Genomic DNA, 16,233 nt, shown 5'->3' with positions numbered 1-16,233 from the left:
CAGCCACTTTCTCAGACAGACCTACCCTGAAGCCCCTAAATCTGATGCCCCACTGTGCTCTTGTAAACGCAACAGGTGATTATATTCCCTTGTGTGATGATCTGTTTGGCCTCCTCGGTCTGCCATTGCCCCAGCCTGGGCTGGTATGGGGCAGCTGCTGGGGCCATGTGTGTTCACGGGGCCAAGGAGGCAGGCTGCCTGGCTTTACCTTTGCAGAGGAACTGCTGGATGGCTGCAGGGCCGGCGCTGCACACCTCCTGAGGTGGGTAGACCATGGACAAGGCGTCGAGGCTTAGAGTCTGCAGACACAAGGGGATCCCCTCTTTACGCATGTCATTCACTTAACTGCTGATCACAATCGAAACCACTGGTTTAGTTATTGTGTTTACTGTTGCCTCTGCCTGGCAGGGAAAGCTTACACATCTGTTTCTTCTGCGTCCCAGCCCCTAGAACAGTGACTAGCACGCAGCGAGCACTCAATCAATGTATTTTGATAAACACATGAATGAGTGACAAAAGGGAAGTTATAAGACAGCACGGAGAATGAGATTCTATTTTTGTAAGAAAAATACTCATATACTCTCAGATTAGTATATTTATAGAAAAAATATTGGAGCAATAAATATCAGACTCAGTGTTTTCCTGTAAGGGTAGGTTGGAGAGTATGTCCTACATGAAATATTTTTTAATATTGGAATTTTTTAACAATATGCAATATGACTCTTTAAAACAATATGTTTATACCAATGGTTTATGAAGCCCAGGAAAGACGGACCTAGGCCCCCACACATACTCCCAAAACTGCCCACAGCCATCGTGTGTCTTTTTTAACCAAGCCCTCCCCTGCCACCCTCTCACTTCCCATAGGCCTTCTGACGCCACCGAGTACCGGCACCGAAGGCCCCTTTGAGGAGCTGACAATCTCTGTGCTTGGAACAGATAGACAGGCCTCAGCGGCCAGGGGAGTCTTGGATCAGGAACAAGGCCGGGGAAGGCAAGGAGTAAGAAGAGCAGCTCAGATGCCCGTCCCAGCCTGGCCGGCACGGACCCTGCACCCGTGGGAGCCGAATGAACGCGAATTGCAGGGGGAGGAGAGAGCCTCCTCTGGAGCAGAGGAACTGACTGCCTGGGGTTGGGAGGCCCAAGAGCAGAAAACCTCATCTTGGGGAAATGAATCTAAAGAAAACTAACCCCATGTGGGTCATATCAGTCACTGACAGCGAAGCGTGGTGGCTTGAGAACCTGGACGCCGAGGCTGCAGCACCTCGTACAGTGGCCATGAGCCATGGGTGGCCATTTACGTTTACATTTTAATTGGTTAAAATTAAAGAGTTGCAGGCTCAGTTCCTCAGTCTCACACACCACATTTCAAGGGCTCAGTAGCCGTGGGTGGCCAGTGGCCACCACACTGAACAGTATGGATCACAGAACATTTCCGCCACCAGCAGGAACAGGTATTGGACAGCACTGAATCAGGTCATACAGCCCTGGCTTCAGACTCCAGCTTGTCATGTGCCAGCTGTGTGGCCCTTTAACAGGCCACCTGGCTTCCTCGAGCTGCAGCTCCCTCGGGCTTAAACAGGCATGACATCTAATGACCTGGCTGTATGACGGGTAGTGGATTACATGTGAAAAAGACCTTGGCCTCAACCAAGAATTGCTGCTGTTACCATCTCATCTTGAAGACGAGTTTGTCCGAAATGCCACCAAGCGGCTCGAGGAGTTTCGTTTAAAGAGTCATCATAGAATGAGTCACTCACGGCGCTCTTACAGGCTGTCTCAGGATGGCTTCTCAATTAGGAATGCCACTCTACTCCGAGCTGCCCTGTCCAATATGGCAGCTACTGAGCACAGGTGGCTCTTTAAAGTAACTAAAATTCAATAAAATTACACAGGTTGTTCCTTGGTCATACGAGCCATCTTTCACGTATTCGATAGCCACACGTGGCTGGTGGCTACTGATCTGGACAGCAGCCACTGAACATCTCCATCGTGGCAGAAGGTTCTACTGGACAGCACATCGAATACCCACGTGTTGGTCTGTCTCTCCAGCCTGCCCAGGGACAACCGCCTGACCATCCTGTCCTTTCTCAGGTTGGCCGCCATGGCAGCAGGGAGCAGCCACCTGGGTCAGCCGCCTCTCTTTGCTTGGTCAGATATGTGTCACCGTGAACGGATGGGTAAGTTCCTATTCCAGAGGCCGAGCTGCACAGAGGTGGGGAGCACAGGCCCTGGATCCACACAATCCCCTCTTTGCTATTTAGTGTTGTGTGGCCCTTGGGCGAGCACCTTAAACCGTCCATGCCTCAGTTTCTTCATCTGCAAAGGGCACAACAGTATTTGCCTCACAGATTTTGTGAAGGATGCAGGGAGCTAATGTGAGTCAAGTGCCTGGCCTTCGGGAGCACCGGGCCAGTGCGAGCATCTGGTCATGACACTGGGAACCTGCCTTACTCGAGAGGCTTGCCTTGTGCCAGTGTCTGCTAGGGGTTGGGTTGTGTCCCCTAAAAATATGTATGCTGAAGTCCTAACCACGAGGAACATAGACTGTGACTATATTTAGACATAGGATCTTTTCAGAGGCAATCATGTCCAAAATGTAGTCACCAGGCTGGGCCCTAATCCAATAAGACTGGTGTCCTTAGAAGCAGAGGAAATTTGGACACAGACACGTACAGAGGGAGGATGGTGTGAGGACACAGGGAGAAGATGGGCACCTACACACCAAGGAGGCTCAGAAGAGACCAACCCTGCAAACACCTTGATCTTGGACTTGCAGCCTCCAGAGCTGTGAGAAAATAAATATTTGTTGTTCGAGCCACCCAGCTCACAGTACCTTGTTACAGCCTCCCTGGCAAACCGACAAGATGTCCCAGGAGGTGTTTGCCCCCCACCCCTACTTCCTGGCACCCCCTGCTCTGATGAAACTCAGCTTCTGCAGCTCCAAGCTGAGGCCGCTCCTTCCCTGACAGCCCCTGGGTGCCCCATGAGCTGGACCCTCCAGGCCTAGCAACCTCCAACCGCCTCAGCTCCCCACCCCTCCCCTGACACATCCTGTGCCTTTCCTCATACTGTTCCCCCACCTAGAGTGCTCCAGTGACCCTGGTCTAAGTCTCTAGAGCTTATTCCTCTTTCAAGGTCTGGCTCGAATTCTACCTCCTTCAGGAAGTGTTAATCCCATCAGGATTTTGCATTCTCTTCGCACGAGAAACACATTTTTCTGCCTCCATTATGGCAGCAAAAGCCACAGACTTCCAACTATTCATGTCAGTCGCCTTGAGAGCTCCTAAGGGCCATGCCTTGGGATCTCTGTGACCCCAGCACCCTGTGGCCAGGACAGGTATTCAGCAGTGTGGGAGCGGGGAGGCAGGCAGGCCAAAGAGGACCGCAGGCAAGAATGGCTTCACTTACCTCCAGGGTTCGAACATGAGCTAGCATCTGTGGCAACCTCCGAATCTCGTTCCCACTGATGTCGAGAGTGCGTAAGCTTCGAAGTTCCCCTATGGTGTCCGGAAGCTCCTTCAGCTTGTTGTCTGGAGAGAGCCCAATGGCATGGCTCAGCACCCTAAGCCCCTTCACCAGCTTCCTGCCTGACAGCCGCCAGGACTCGGGGCGGGGGGTGGGGGGGCGGTGAGGTTTATGTGCCTCACTTTGACCCTGACTGCGACTCCGTGAGGAGAGAACACGAGGGTGGAGTTTCAGTGGCCGGGGCTCAAGTCCTCACTCCACCGCTCACTTTGGAAAACTGACTTTACCTCCCTGGGGCACAGTTTTGTCATCTGTCAAGTGGGATAATACCACCACTTGGCCTCAAGAGAATGTAGAGGGATTCGGTAAGATTATGCATATGAGGTCCTCGGCGCAGTGCCTAAGTGGGCCACCATTACTTTTATCATTATGCATGCTACGTTTAGGTACTGAGGCATTCTGTGCGGAAAGTACTTAAAGCAGCCAGAAGAAATGAAGGGCTGCGGGTTATGAGGCAGGCACTCCACTGATGCATTAGTATCTGGGTTCTGGCACTGTCACAGTGGGGGGGTCTTGAGCAAGTCACTGCTCTCTGAGCCTCGTCTTCTTCATCTGTAACTTGGGGAGAACACCTGCCCTTCTCCCTACCTCATAGACCAAAGACTGCTGCTTCGGTGGCTGTGGAAGTGCTGTTTACCGAGTGTGACAGACTCAAGACTGTCCCTGTGGCTCCCGGATCACTGTCACTCAGTCAGTCCACTCTGCTTTCCACCACACTTATTGTTGTAAACACGAATGACGGAGTCTCAGAGGCCTAGCTGTCAACGGTGTCCGCCCCCCACCCACAAGACCCTGTCTGTGGTTACTGTGGCAACCAAACAGGTCAGTCCCACGTATTGGGGACTGGCTGCCCTTATGCTCAATGGCTCCCAGAAGGATTCTGGCTGGGACAGCCCAGAGCTGAGCAGGGGTTACACAGTCAGGGCTTCCTTGCCCCTACCTTTCACATTGAGGGTCTGGAGCTGGGTCAGGTTCCCAGTGGAATGTGGGAGATACGTCAGTTGATTCTTTTCCACGTTCAATACCTAAGAAAAAGGAAAGAATAATGAGACCCCTACGTACAGACAGTTGTGAGACGCCTACTTCAGGCCAGGGCACCGTACACACACCTTTGCCTCCTCCTGACAGCCCTGTGAGGGAGGCACAGGTCGTTATGATCCCGTCCGAGGGATGAGAAAGCCGAGGCTGAGATCAGTGAAATCATGTGCCCAGGAGAGCAGAGCCAGACCGTGGACCTGGGTCCATCGTTTACACAGATGACAAAATGCCCAATCACAGTCCCACGATCAGGAAGGGAGGGAGAAGGGGACTAAGAGTTTCAGGGGTCTGGGGGAGGCAGCATGTGACAAGGCTCTAGCTGTCCCAGTGTTAGGAAGAAGGAAACTGAGCTGCACTAAGGCAGTGGGGTCTGCCCGCTCTCAAGGCCGGTAGCTGGTGGTACCGGGGCTGGAACTGGGTTTACAGGGTTCCAAAGGCCATGTTACCTCCGGGATGTGGTGCTGGGAGGTAGGCAAGGCCAACGGGATGACACGTTAAGTAGCCATTAAACACAGATACGATGGAAAGCTAAGCGGCCATTAAAAATAGCGTGGCAGATGAATATTTGATGAACCAAAGGATGGTTACAAGTTACCGCTGGGTATTCGAAAGTCACAAAACAGCGAATGCAGCAATTCTATAAAAATACACACATAAAAAAATGTCCCAAAAGATCCCATACCGAGATACTCGCTATGGGTCTCAGTGGTGGCAGTTACTACTGTTCTGCCACCTCTTGTCTATATGACCTTGGGCAAGTCACAGTCATCCCTCTGGGCCTCAGTTTTCTATAAATTGCGATAACATCCTCCACCTGGCAAGCTCTTCGCATCACTTTTTAGTCTCCTCTGTGTGTGAGGTACTGCCGGGCGAGGACACTGCCCACGGACGGTTACGTTTCAGGAGGGGAGTGGCTGATGGATAATTCGTTACACTGCAGTCAGTGCTCTCGGGGAGAGAAGCCAGGGTGCAGACACAGGTGAACAAGGTAGGTCTCCTCAGGGAGGTTGGAAGGGTCCTCAGGGATGAGGTGACGAGCCACTCAGGCAGAAGAGCCTTGCGGACAGGCTCTGCCGGGGGTGGACACAGAGAAGCTGACTGCAGGGAGCGAAGGGGAGATAGGGGAGGAGGCTGGAAAGACAGGTCTGACTGGGCATAGTGACGAGAAGAAACTTAACCTAAGCGTGAAAGAAAGCTGCTTCTTCCTCTGCGAAGCACGCGGACAATTGACACCCGCCTCCCTAAGGCTGAGGAAGCAACACACAAGGCAAGGGAAAGGCTCCACTCCACGCGGGCACATGGTGAGCACTCCAGGGACGAGGGGCAGCCGCTGACCAGGATTAGCAGGGAGACGGTGAGTTAAGAGTTAGGGCGCTGAATTGAGCATTTTTAAAGGTGGACCTGCTGGCTCTTTTTTCTGTAAAGTTGTGGAAGCTTGTAATGAAATCTCAAAAAGGACAAGCCAAAAATATGGTAGAGAGACACCCACGGCCCAGACTGCAATGGCGGGGGCGTCACTGGGTGTCTTAACAGCAAAGGGGCAGGAGAGCTGGCGCCAAGTGTCGCCTGGCCCGACTACAACCAGAACATTCCAGGTCTGTGTGGCTGAAATTTCTCACTGAGGGATCAGTGGTGGGTTTTCTGTTTCCTGTGGCCCTACCTGGAGGGCCGTCAGCTGCCCTATGTCCTCAGGAAGGGCTGTCAGCTGGTTATCATGAAGATCCAGAACCTGCAGAAGAAAGACAAGCTTGGAACCTAACAGTCACCAACAAAGACAGTCCCTCCAATTTTTGGCTCCCGAGAGGCAAGAACATGCTGGTGGGGTGGGGGGCGGGGGGCAGGTGCCTTAGGCTGCTGGTGTTGAGATAAAGAGCACCCAACCTTTCCTCTCCAACTAAATGATCATTCCATCTCATTTCCTTTTTCAAAATATTATACCATTTCACCCTTTTATTTGCCAAATATTTAACTACTGAGTAAAAAAAGTATGCAGAGACATTTATGTTTAAAAAAAATCTTCAGTCTACAGCCATGCCACCCTGAACGTGCCCGATCTCGTCTGACCTCGGAAGCTAAGCAGGGTTGGGCCTGGTTAGTACTTGGATAGGAGACCACCTAGGAATACCAGGTGCTATAGGTGTAAAAAAAAAAAAAAAAAAAAGGAAATTTAAAAAATCTTCAGAGTATAAATATATATTTATATTGAAAAAGACAATTAAATATGCAATAAAATATTGAGTGGGTCTCTGGAGTGTGAAATTATATTTTTCCTATTTTCTGCTTAATTATATTTAATTTTTTAACAATGAAGATAAGTAAAAGACACAAGAAATATACATATATATGCATGTGTATGTATACCATACATATATATGAAACATATAAAACACAAATATAAAGAGAAAAAATTTTAATGTTATCTTTTCCTGACTACAAAAATAATGCATGTTGGACAATAAAGAGAAGTAAAAACTACCCCTGATCTCAACAAATGAGAGTTAACCATAAAAAGTCTTCTCTTAGTGTGTACACCGTCACAGCTCATGGTCACGTGGGACAACTCTGGGGTCACGTCTCACGTATTGTGCGACTACGTCCTGGTCCTGGAGGAGCTGACAGTCAGGAGGGAGTCATCCCGGGTCACCAGGCTTTCACACACTGACCACACGATGCCTGGCGTCCATTTTGTTCCTCCCTGTCTGGGACCATTAGGTGTCTGTCCTGGTCCTTCTTGTCTGGGACCATGAGTTTCCCGCCCTCTGCCAGTTCGCTTGCTGTGAGTCTATGGCGTGCTTTTCTGTCTGGCCAGCAAACTCCCCAAAGGCAGAGCTTGTGGTTCGTTCTCTCTGTAACCCCACCCCACGCACAGCACATAGAAGGTGCCCAATAAACTATGCTGATTAAACCCTATATGGACTATTACGTTAGGCCCACTGGCATACCCTTTAACAGAGGAGACACAAAGGGGGCTGGACTTCTAGAAAGCCATGCAGAGTCCTCCACGCCTGGGAGAAAGGCCCTAGTACCTTGATGGTTATGAGACTCAGGAGGCTGCAGGATTTAGGAAGCAGGGAAGTGAGGTGATTCGTGTGGACAATCAACACCTGTGTGGGAAAGATTTGCCGCATTAGGTTGAAGAAGAGCAGCAGGTTGGAAGGCTGGCGACAGGCAGCCAGCTCAGCGCAGGATGCACATGGGCCCTGCCCAGCCCAGTGCTCTCCGCTCTTTCAGACTCCACAGTGGGGGATGGGACCTCCAAGGTGGAATCAGATGACCCTGAGACCTGGAATTTCAAGGGTGAAAGGGACTTTAGAGGGCTAATTCTATTTCCGTTCTGAGAAGAGATCCTCATGCAGTTGCTCTGACCTTAACCTTCCTTAGCTTCCGACTTCACATGGAAAATAGAGGATAATAAAGTGCCTGCCTTTGAGGGCTGCCATGATGATTAACAAGCTGATGGACAAAAAGCACTTAGCCCAGATCACGGTGCAGTGCTTGATCCATGTCATCTGTCGCCGTTTTTATTAAGCACTGGCCCCTGGATGAATACTTCTAGTGTCAAGGAGCTCACCACCCTATTGGTATGGAACACTTCTCACCTACCTTCATCTAGACCAGTGGGCCCCAACCCTTTTGGCACCAGGTACCAGTGCTCCTATGAGAATCTAGTGCCTGACGATCTGAGGTGGAGCTGAGGCGGTGACGCTGGGGAGCGGCTGCAAATATAGACGACGCTGCACTGGCTCACCCACTGCTCACCTCGGGCTGTGTGCCCCATTCCTAACAGGCCACAAACTGGTACTGGTCCATGGCCCCGGGGCTGGAGACCCCTGATCTAGATAATTCATTTAGAATATTCTTACCTAGCTGCGTTCAAAGCTGCAAAGACTTTCCTAACAATCATTCATTCCACTCTTAACCCCCTCGGAGTGTCCAGAAAGAAGTGAGTGTGGTTTTTATTATTAATAACGATGAGGTTTCTCAGTGTTCACATGGCAGTAATTAATTTACTCTGTGACTGCTCTGTCACTCATTTGCATCTTACTATACCTCTGTCAGAATAAAGCTATGACTATCTTTACTTCATAGATGAAGAAATCGAAATGTAAGCATTTAAGGAAGTTGCCCAAGGCCTGAGTGGCAAAGCCAGGATGTGACCCAGGGCTGTCTTATGCCAAAGCCGGCTCTCCTAACGGTGAAGAGACCGGCTGCAGGCTGCGAGGGTGAGAATCAGAAAGAAGGGGGATACCAGGAGAGCTCCTAACACTCCCGCGGTCTCACCTTTTTCTGAAGAACTTTGCACGTTGCAAAAGCCCCAAATGGAATCTAAGAGAAGAATAAAGAAGAGTTAGTGCCTCCCCACTGGCCAGTTTTTAATTTGTTTTCTGAGTGGCACATGTGTGAGGGAGAGATGGAACAGGAGGCGAACAATGCAAAATGCTGATGTAGAGAACAGCACTAAGCCCGGGGAAAAGGCTGGTGAGGAATGTTGCTCAGGGTATGGGCAGCGCCCCCTTCCAATCAGCTGGGCAGGACAGTGCCCTGCCCAGTCCTAGCCCACTCTCCCCATGCCCATCATCAACTATCAGAGGCAGAAGAAAGGTCTCCAGTGCTTTGCAGAGGCTAGAGAAACCCACACTCTCCCAGGACCCTAGGAATCTGTGGGCCATTTTTCTAAGTAGCTTCCTTGACTCTTGAAGACTACATCGAGGCCAAAGATCATCTCAATTCTTTTGGACAAGAACAAAATCTAAGGAAACAGCTCTTGACCAGCACTTCCAGACTTTTTAAAGCCCCAGTCCACATCTGTCTTCCCCAGGAACATGTGATTCAAGAAGAAAGGAGAAACCGAACTCACAGCCAGGACGCCACCCAGTTTACCTCTGAGAGCTCACACTTAGAGATGTCGAGAATGTCATCTGCCCCAGCTTCTTTGGCCTAAGGATAAAAAAATTTTTATTGATGGTTTAGGTGCATTTTTTTAGTTTTCTTTTACAAAAAAGTTTTTTTTTTAAAGTGTTCAAACAAAACATCCTTGCAGAGTGGACAAACCAGGCAAAGAAACATAGGATTAAGAATCTACAAGGGACCACAGACGGCGTCTGGTTCAACTAATCCATTTTGTGGCAGACCAAAGATTCCTGGTTTAAAGGGGTTTGAGGGCCAGCAGGGAAGAACAAATGAATAAGTAATGACGGGTGCGATCGGTCTACGAAGGGAAGTACAGGGCACTCCTGAGCACCTGACAGGCAGCCTTATCAGTCTGCTGTGAGTCAGAGATTTCCTCTGGGGGTGGGGGGAGGTGGGGAAGGCTGATGCGAGGCCGCACAGTTTGTTTGGGGGAAAGTGCGGAGCCCTCTTTCACGGGGCGGAGGCGGAGATGGGAATGGACTCAGAGGAAACATATTTCCCCTCACCAGACACATCTGGTACTCCAGGCGTTTCCGAGCTTCCTCACTGGGTTTCCGCTTCCGGAAGAAGAGCGGCATCCTTCCTTTTTCCTAGTGCAATCTTCACAGCACTAGGGCATAGGAGAAAAGTTAGGGCCTGGGGAATATGTCACAGCTCTCCCACGAAAGCCAGGACAGGCAGCGCGGTAACGCAGAGCATGCAGCTGATCTGCTGGACTGTAAGTTCCCTGAGGGCAGGAGCTGTGTCCATCTGGACCATCACCCTGTGCCCTGAGCCAGGCATAGCAGGTGCTCACTACTTCTTGTTCTTTGTTGACATAGGCAGAATGATGACAAGCCAGGTGAGCTGGGTGCTGGCCCACATTTGCCATTGGCCACTGGGAGACCTTGGCATACCTTTGCCCCGTTCTGGGCCCCTTCTCGCCTTCACATTAGATAAGGGGTTGACCCAGAGAAGTTTCCTCAGGCCTTCCTTTGGGGACTCTAACAGACTGGCCTGATGAGTTACTGCTAGTCTCTGAAACACTGTGAGTGGTATCAACGCATCAAACATGGCATGACATAAACCAGCCATGACCTTGGAGAGCTCAACTACATCGCGACTAAAGAAATTTTTTAACTAAAAATTCAAAAGCAATTTTCAGGCACCTTACCACTCTCACAGTTATTATTCCATTTGATTCTCATCACAGTCTTGTTTATAGTGATGAAACTGACAATCATCGAGTTCAGTGACCTGGTTATGCAGCTTGGATTGTAGCAAAACCAGTCTGGAATTCTGCTCTTTTGAGTCCTGATCCTGTGTATTTGCCTAACTCTTTGGTGCTCAAATAACTTCGAATGCACTAAGTACACTGTCGTGAACTCAGAAGCCAGATGCTCACTTGCCTGCCCAGTATCTGCAAATATCAGTGCTTGACAATGGACATCAATGGGCCAGGAAACAATCATCCAGGGAAGCTTAGGGTTAATAGCTTCCCTGGGTTTAAATTCCCTGAAATATAACTGGGTTTGAATCTCAGATCTACCACCCACCAACCATGGCACCTTGGTTTACTGCTGAGTCTCAGTTTTCTCATCTGTAAAGTGAGTAATAATGTTACCTGATTCTATGAGGATCCATTGATTTCATGTGTGTAAAGCCTATAACACAGTACCTGGTACAGAATGACTGCTTAATAAATGTTAGCCACATAGCACCACACACCTAACATTTATTCATGGCCTGCTACAGTTTAAAAATCTAGGGAGAAGAGGGCTAGGGAGGAGATGCAGTTGAAGACACACACCCAGTCCTCAGCGGAAGGGGCAGAGATCACAGGTCTGCGCCCACAGCCAGTGGGCTGTCTGGGGAGCCAGCCAAGACTGCAGAGCTGGCTCAGGCTCCTCTCGTCACCCCACCTGACTGCTGGGATGGGGCATAATCTAAAATCAGCGTTCCCCACCTCTTCCCTGATGACAAGCTCTAATCTTCTGCTCCCTAATGACTAACCTTCCCTCACCCCCTCCCTGAAATCCAGTCCTCTCCACCTCCTCCCCTCATCCCCCCCAGGTGAGCTCCTCCCAGCTTGCTCCCCATATCCATCCCCTCCCCCAGCTTCCTGTCCAGATGGGGAGAACCACACTCATCTTCCCCTGGTTGGAGTGGGGAGTGCCCCACCTGGCTTTATGGTTGACAGGTCTCCGACGTTCGTTCCCTCGGGCAGGCCGATCACTCCTAGGGCTTGGTCATGGACGCCGGGTCGCAGACTACCTGGCACGAGCGCCGGCGAATGCGGAGACCGGTCTCCTTCAAACGCAGGAGCTGGGGACCGAAACTCAGAATCTCAGAAAGTCACGCAGACCATGATGACGAAGTCTGAGACTCCAAGAACTGCAGAATCTTAGAATTAAGAGAACGAATTTGGACCCGAACGAAATTGTTTTGATTAACTAAAATGCACACATCACGAGAGAGTTAAAAAACGAAAAAGGCCGGGGTCACTGTGGCCCTGAGGTCTCCGAATGTGGGTGCGGACTTCTCAGGGGAGGGGCGGGGTTCTGGGATTGGGTGACAAGGACCATGGGGTGACCCTCACGATAAGAGAGAATGGGGAACAGCGGGACCCGGGATCTTGGGAGCAGCCCTCTTTTGTCTGCCTCCCAGAGACAAACTGCCCTGAACCCTCTTCTGAGCCCCCTGGCCACAGCTCACCGAGGTGTCCATCAGGTTCTCCACTCGTTAGCCTCTGGCGCCTGCCCACAAGCAACATGGCGGCAAGGGCGTCGCTGAGAGGCTGGGCGGAGACGGCTACTCTCGCGACAGCTGCGCTTCGCCGCCTATATCCGGCGTGGTCCAAGAGGCTTCCGGTCTTTCTGCTGTCGGCTCGGAGGAGGCTACGGTGCAACTGTCTTCGGTCGTCCCGAATCCGGGTTCATCCGACACCAGCCACCTCCACAATGCCGCCTAAGTTCGACCCCAACGAAGTCAAAGTCGGTGCGTGCTTTAGATGTGGCCAGGGCTGCGGGATGGCGCATCCCTTCTCCCCGCAGCCCGTACAGCCGCGGCCTCTCCGCAGTTGCTTTTCCCACCACGTCGGGCTTTTTAAAAAGCTGTTGCCTGCTAGAGGCCCTTCCGGTGCCACGTTCGAGGCGCTGCGAAATCTCTTACTCTTTCTGAGCCTCAGCTTCCCCACGTGTAAATGGGGAGGGAGGACCGGACGACCTGTGGCGGCTTTGCAGCCCGCACGCTTTAGGGTAAGGTTTGTCTCCGGCGCTTCCCCACTTAGTTGGCTGGCGGTTCGGCTGCGTCCTCGCCGGCTCGGTGTGGGCCTCGGCAGACGTAGCTGTACCGAAGGCCGCTGTCCCACGTGGCGCTTGGAGCGGCCCACGCTTAAGGTGATGGCAGCTGGGAGGGGGTGGCCTGCCTCGGCTCTCCGCCAAGGCTCTTGGAGCTGTTTTGAAAAGAGCCGAAAAGTGGCGTGGCTAGCCCCGGAACGATGCGTAGAGACCGGTTTGGTTGTGAGCCCCCCCCCCCCAGCGGCATTAATCGTTTTTCTTTTCCCAGTGTACCTGAGGTGCACCGGTGGGGAAGTCGGTGCCACATCTGCCCTGGCCCCCAAGATCGGGCCCTTGGGTCTGGTAAGTCTTTCTCGTGGGAGGGTGTTTCTTTTGTGAGAGCAGTTATGCTTGGTTTGTGCAAGCACGACCGTATGGAAGATGTCATTGGTGTTGGCGGATATTTGTCCCCGATTAGACCTGAGCCATTGAATTGGCATTAGGTTCTGTAGAAAGGTTATGTATGAAAATCGAACTTGGTACTTGAAGGAGTAACTTCTCCAGTGTCTCTTAACCACCACTGTTAGTGCACCTGATGGGCCGGAAGAGGTCAGGTGTGAGGGTTTTGAAGTCAAGTGGCCTGTGTTTCCTAGTCAAGGATATGGGCGTATTGCTGTTGGGAGGATTAATAAGACCAACTTTACCTATGACCAGCCTCTTGCCTGCTTCTCCATTTTACTTAATTTGGGTTTCCCTCAATATCATTAATCTTTTATTCCTTGCATAATGGTCTGTCCCAAATACTCTCCCACCTTGGTCTTGCATAACCAGCGTCTTAATAATTTTCTTTAGCCCTTAGCAGGTACTCACTGGGCATACTTATTTAGGCTCGTGGTCACTAGGACATTCCAAAGTAGCAAGTGTCCATACCCCACCCTAGTAGATTGACTTGGATAGGTTTGACACAGGAACCTGATACCCATCTGTAAAGCTTCCCAGAGGATTCAGATGTAACCAAGGTTAGAAGTTCCTACATTATCACATGGGTCCTTATGAGAAGGTAGGTAGGTAAGGAAGGGACTTTGCCCCATTATGGCCCTGGGCTTACAGCTTACAGTCCTGAATAGTCTTCACCCCAGCCTCATTTTCCCAGTTTATACTGTGGTGATAGGCACACCTTGATTGGATAGGTACAGTTATGTGCTTCAGTTTTCTGTGCTTGATGAGGATTTGAGGTATTGCCAAGTGAGGTAGACTGGGCAGGTTTTCAGGTTGTTGTTAAACTTTGGGCATGATATGATTACATACTTTCATTTCTGTAGTCACCAAAAAAGGTTGGTGATGACATCGCCAAGGCAACCGGTGATTGGAAGGGTCTGAGGATCACAGTGAAACTGACCATTCAGAACAGACAGGCCCAGGTATGTGGTTTGAGGGGTGGTTTGAGGGTAGTTTGGGATTCCTAGGTGGAAGGGTTTTGCTGACATGGCCACCAGCCACCAGTGGTGAGAGTAATTTTATCTGGGGAGGGATCTTTTGAGAGCATGGACCATAGTCAAAGATAAAGTCTCATATATTCTCACTTGTGTGACATTGGGTCAATCACTTTGTCTCTTAAAGGACGTTTTAGACTGAAAATTATTTGAGAACGTATAAGCAAATCCAGTGTCTAGCCCGTGCGTGGTCTCTTAAGAACCAAGTTGCGTGGCAGTATTGTAATTAGAGGGTGGCACAAGTCTTGTTCACATTGAGATTCTTTTCTGCAGATTGAGGTAGTACCTTCTGCCTCTGCCTTGATCATCAAAGCCCTCAAAGAACCACCAAGGGACAGAAAGAAGCAGAAAAACAGTGAGTAGCTTTTTCTATGGTAAACTGAGGGTTTATGAGTGGTGGTGCCTGCTTGTAATTAGTGCTTGATACCTAGTGCATGTCTTCTATAACCAGACCTAGGGATGGCTTGGGGACTTGATGTTAAACTGTAACAGAGCCAGGCACTATAAGGTGCCATACAGGAAGGAAATAGTCAGGGTGAAGCACCTGAAAATGATGACCACTAATTAGGAGAGACTGCCGAGCTGGATGACACTCTGAGTCTCTTCTACATGAGATTAGTAGACTTGGTTTTGCCATAGCCTAGCCACCCGCCACTGCACCTGACCAGTTCTCTGTTGGCTGGTGCAATCCAGTGGTGAGCTGATAGTAAACCCCAGCTTAGGAAACAGGGTTGTTCTTCATGTGGATGACTCTGTGCCGAGAGCATGGGAACATCTGGAAATGGCTGAGGGAGGACATGTGGTCTACTCTGGCCTTGGCTTGTGACAAAGCTTTAGCTGTTTTTTTCTGCAGTTAAGCACAGTGGAAACATCACTTTCGATGAGATTGTCAACATTGCCCGACAGATGCGGCACCGATCTTTAGCTAGAGAACTCTCTGGTAAGAGCATGGCACTGGTGTCATTCACCGAGTAGCATTTCTCTTCTTATAGGGGATTTTATTCTGTAAAACCTAAAATGTGGGGCATAGCGTCCTTTGGGTTTGAAAGAATGGCTTGATCATGGGGAAGATTTTGGGTTGGTTGTGTTCAATTTGGGTATCAAGGATTCTGTGAAGTCTGAATTTAGGGCTCACACAACAAAGTAGAGCTCTGAATTTTGGAATAGGGGAGCAGGGATATTCCTAGTATTTTATAAAATAAGTTATTCCTCTCTTTGGCTGTTGGTGAAACCCAAAGTATTTCCCTAATGGTATCTGAGGATTGTGAGGAGCTGGAGCTGACAGCCCCATCTGATGCCACTTTTTCTTAATTATAGGAACCATTAAAGAGATCTTGGGCACTGCCCAGTCTGTGGGCTGCAATGTTGATGGTCGCCATCCTCATGACATCATAGATGACATCAACAGTGGCGCAGTGGAATGCCCAGCTGTAAGTAACTGCTGCATCAGTTTCATTTGCTTAAAATCTGGGTGAAAGCTGGAGAGGAGCTAATGTATTCATGGAGATGAGCTGGAAAGTTCTAGAAATGGTCAGTAATGGGGTTGAGGTTTTTTTTGTCCCGTCACTGATAGGATTTTTTTTTTCTTTCCCACAGAGTTAAGAACTGCAAAGAAAACTATTTCAATTAAAGATCATTTATTTGATAACCACTGGACTTTTCGATGTGGTCTCTTCCCTGGGGGAGCTAGCTCCCTGTGGTCAGATGGTGGTTAGTGGGGCCAAGGTAGCAGAACCTGTGGAAGTAGCAGTCCGGGCAGTACATTCCCTCGGTGGGACTAGCTCAGGAAAGACATCTAGAAAGCAAGTCTCAGTGCTTTTTGTAGAGACATTCATGGCGCTCTAAGAAATCTTGGCCAGAAGGAAAATTTGTAATTCAGCATAAGTAAATGGGATGAAGCTCTTCATTCCAGACCAAGTTCATCATCGGAGGGTTGGGGCTCAGGGCCCATAATTCAAGATTCAGTAATTGGTATTTATTTCAGTGCATAGCTGGGGGCCAGAGTC

The 16,233-nt window shown here is 50.0% G+C and overlaps 2 protein-coding genes and 2 non-coding genes across 11 annotated transcripts in view; 3 read left to right on the top strand and 1 right to left on the bottom strand.

The window, feature by feature from the left end:
• The window catches only part of LRSAM1 (leucine rich repeat and sterile alpha motif containing 1), a 37,433-nt gene extending 25,130 nt beyond the window's left edge, over positions 1–12,303 (bottom strand). For 5 of the 7 annotated variants that reach the window (XM_025051106.1, XM_025051109.1, XM_025051110.1 and 2 more), the window contains exons 1-10: positions 12,172–12,303; positions 11,638–11,781; positions 9,984–10,087; positions 9,448–9,504; positions 8,848–8,892; positions 7,593–7,670; positions 6,227–6,295; positions 4,469–4,553; positions 3,412–3,533; positions 209–299 (exon numbers count right to left, since the gene is read on the bottom strand). In XM_025051106.1, the coding sequence (XP_024906874.1) occupies positions 209–299; positions 3,412–3,533; positions 4,469–4,553; positions 6,227–6,295; positions 7,593–7,670; positions 8,848–8,892; positions 9,448–9,504; positions 9,984–10,055 (619 nt within the window). In that variant the 5' untranslated portion in view covers positions 10,056–10,087; positions 11,638–11,781; positions 12,172–12,303. The other 2 variants (XM_025051108.1, XM_025051107.1) reach the window with 2 other exon arrangements.
• LOC112484862 lies at positions 6,588–6,706 on the top strand. The gene has a single exon (XR_003048269.1). It is a non-coding gene; the product is annotated as a 5S ribosomal RNA (ribosomal RNA).
• RPL12 (ribosomal protein L12) lies at positions 12,295–15,883 on the top strand. Of its 2 annotated transcripts, XM_006917983.3 has the most exons (7): positions 12,295–12,453; positions 13,024–13,097; positions 14,057–14,155; positions 14,501–14,582; positions 15,081–15,167; positions 15,545–15,657; positions 15,824–15,883. In XM_006917983.3, exons 1-7 carry the CDS (start codon positions 12,417–12,419, stop codon positions 15,827–15,829), a joined length of 498 nt encoding a protein of 165 aa, XP_006918045.1. In that variant the 5' UTR covers positions 12,295–12,416; the 3' UTR covers positions 15,830–15,883. The 2 variants fall into 2 exon arrangements, with proteins under 2 accessions (XP_006918045.1, XP_006918046.1); XM_006917984.3 differs by lacking the exon at positions 15,824–15,883 and having other exon boundaries at positions 15,545–15,717.
• Positions 14,875–15,004, top strand: LOC112484844. The gene has a single exon (XR_003048252.1). It is a non-coding gene; the product is annotated as a small nucleolar RNA SNORA65 (small nucleolar RNA).
• Positions 15,884–16,233: the final 350 nt, after the last annotated feature.

This window comes from Pteropus alecto, unplaced genomic scaffold, assembly GCF_000325575.1.
Source record: "Pteropus alecto unplaced genomic scaffold, ASM32557v1 scaffold67, whole genome shotgun sequence".
Taxonomy (NCBI): Eukaryota; Metazoa; Chordata; class Mammalia; order Chiroptera; family Pteropodidae; genus Pteropus; species Pteropus alecto.
Note: the sequence above shows the minus strand (reverse complement) of the source record. Positions and strands in the feature narration are given on the sequence as shown.

Coding starts and splice junctions, on each gene's coding strand:
- RPL12 (XM_006917984.3), top strand. CDS start 12,417: ATGCCGCCTAAGTTCGACCCCAACGAAGTCAAAGTCG. Junction 12,454..13,023: donor CCCCAACGAAGTCAAAGTCG/GTGCGTGCTTTA, acceptor TTCTTTTCCCAG/TGTACCTGAGGTGCACCGGT. Junction 14,156..14,500: donor TTCAGAACAGACAGGCCCAG/GTATGTGGTTTG, acceptor TCTTTTCTGCAG/ATTGAGGTAGTACCTTCTGC.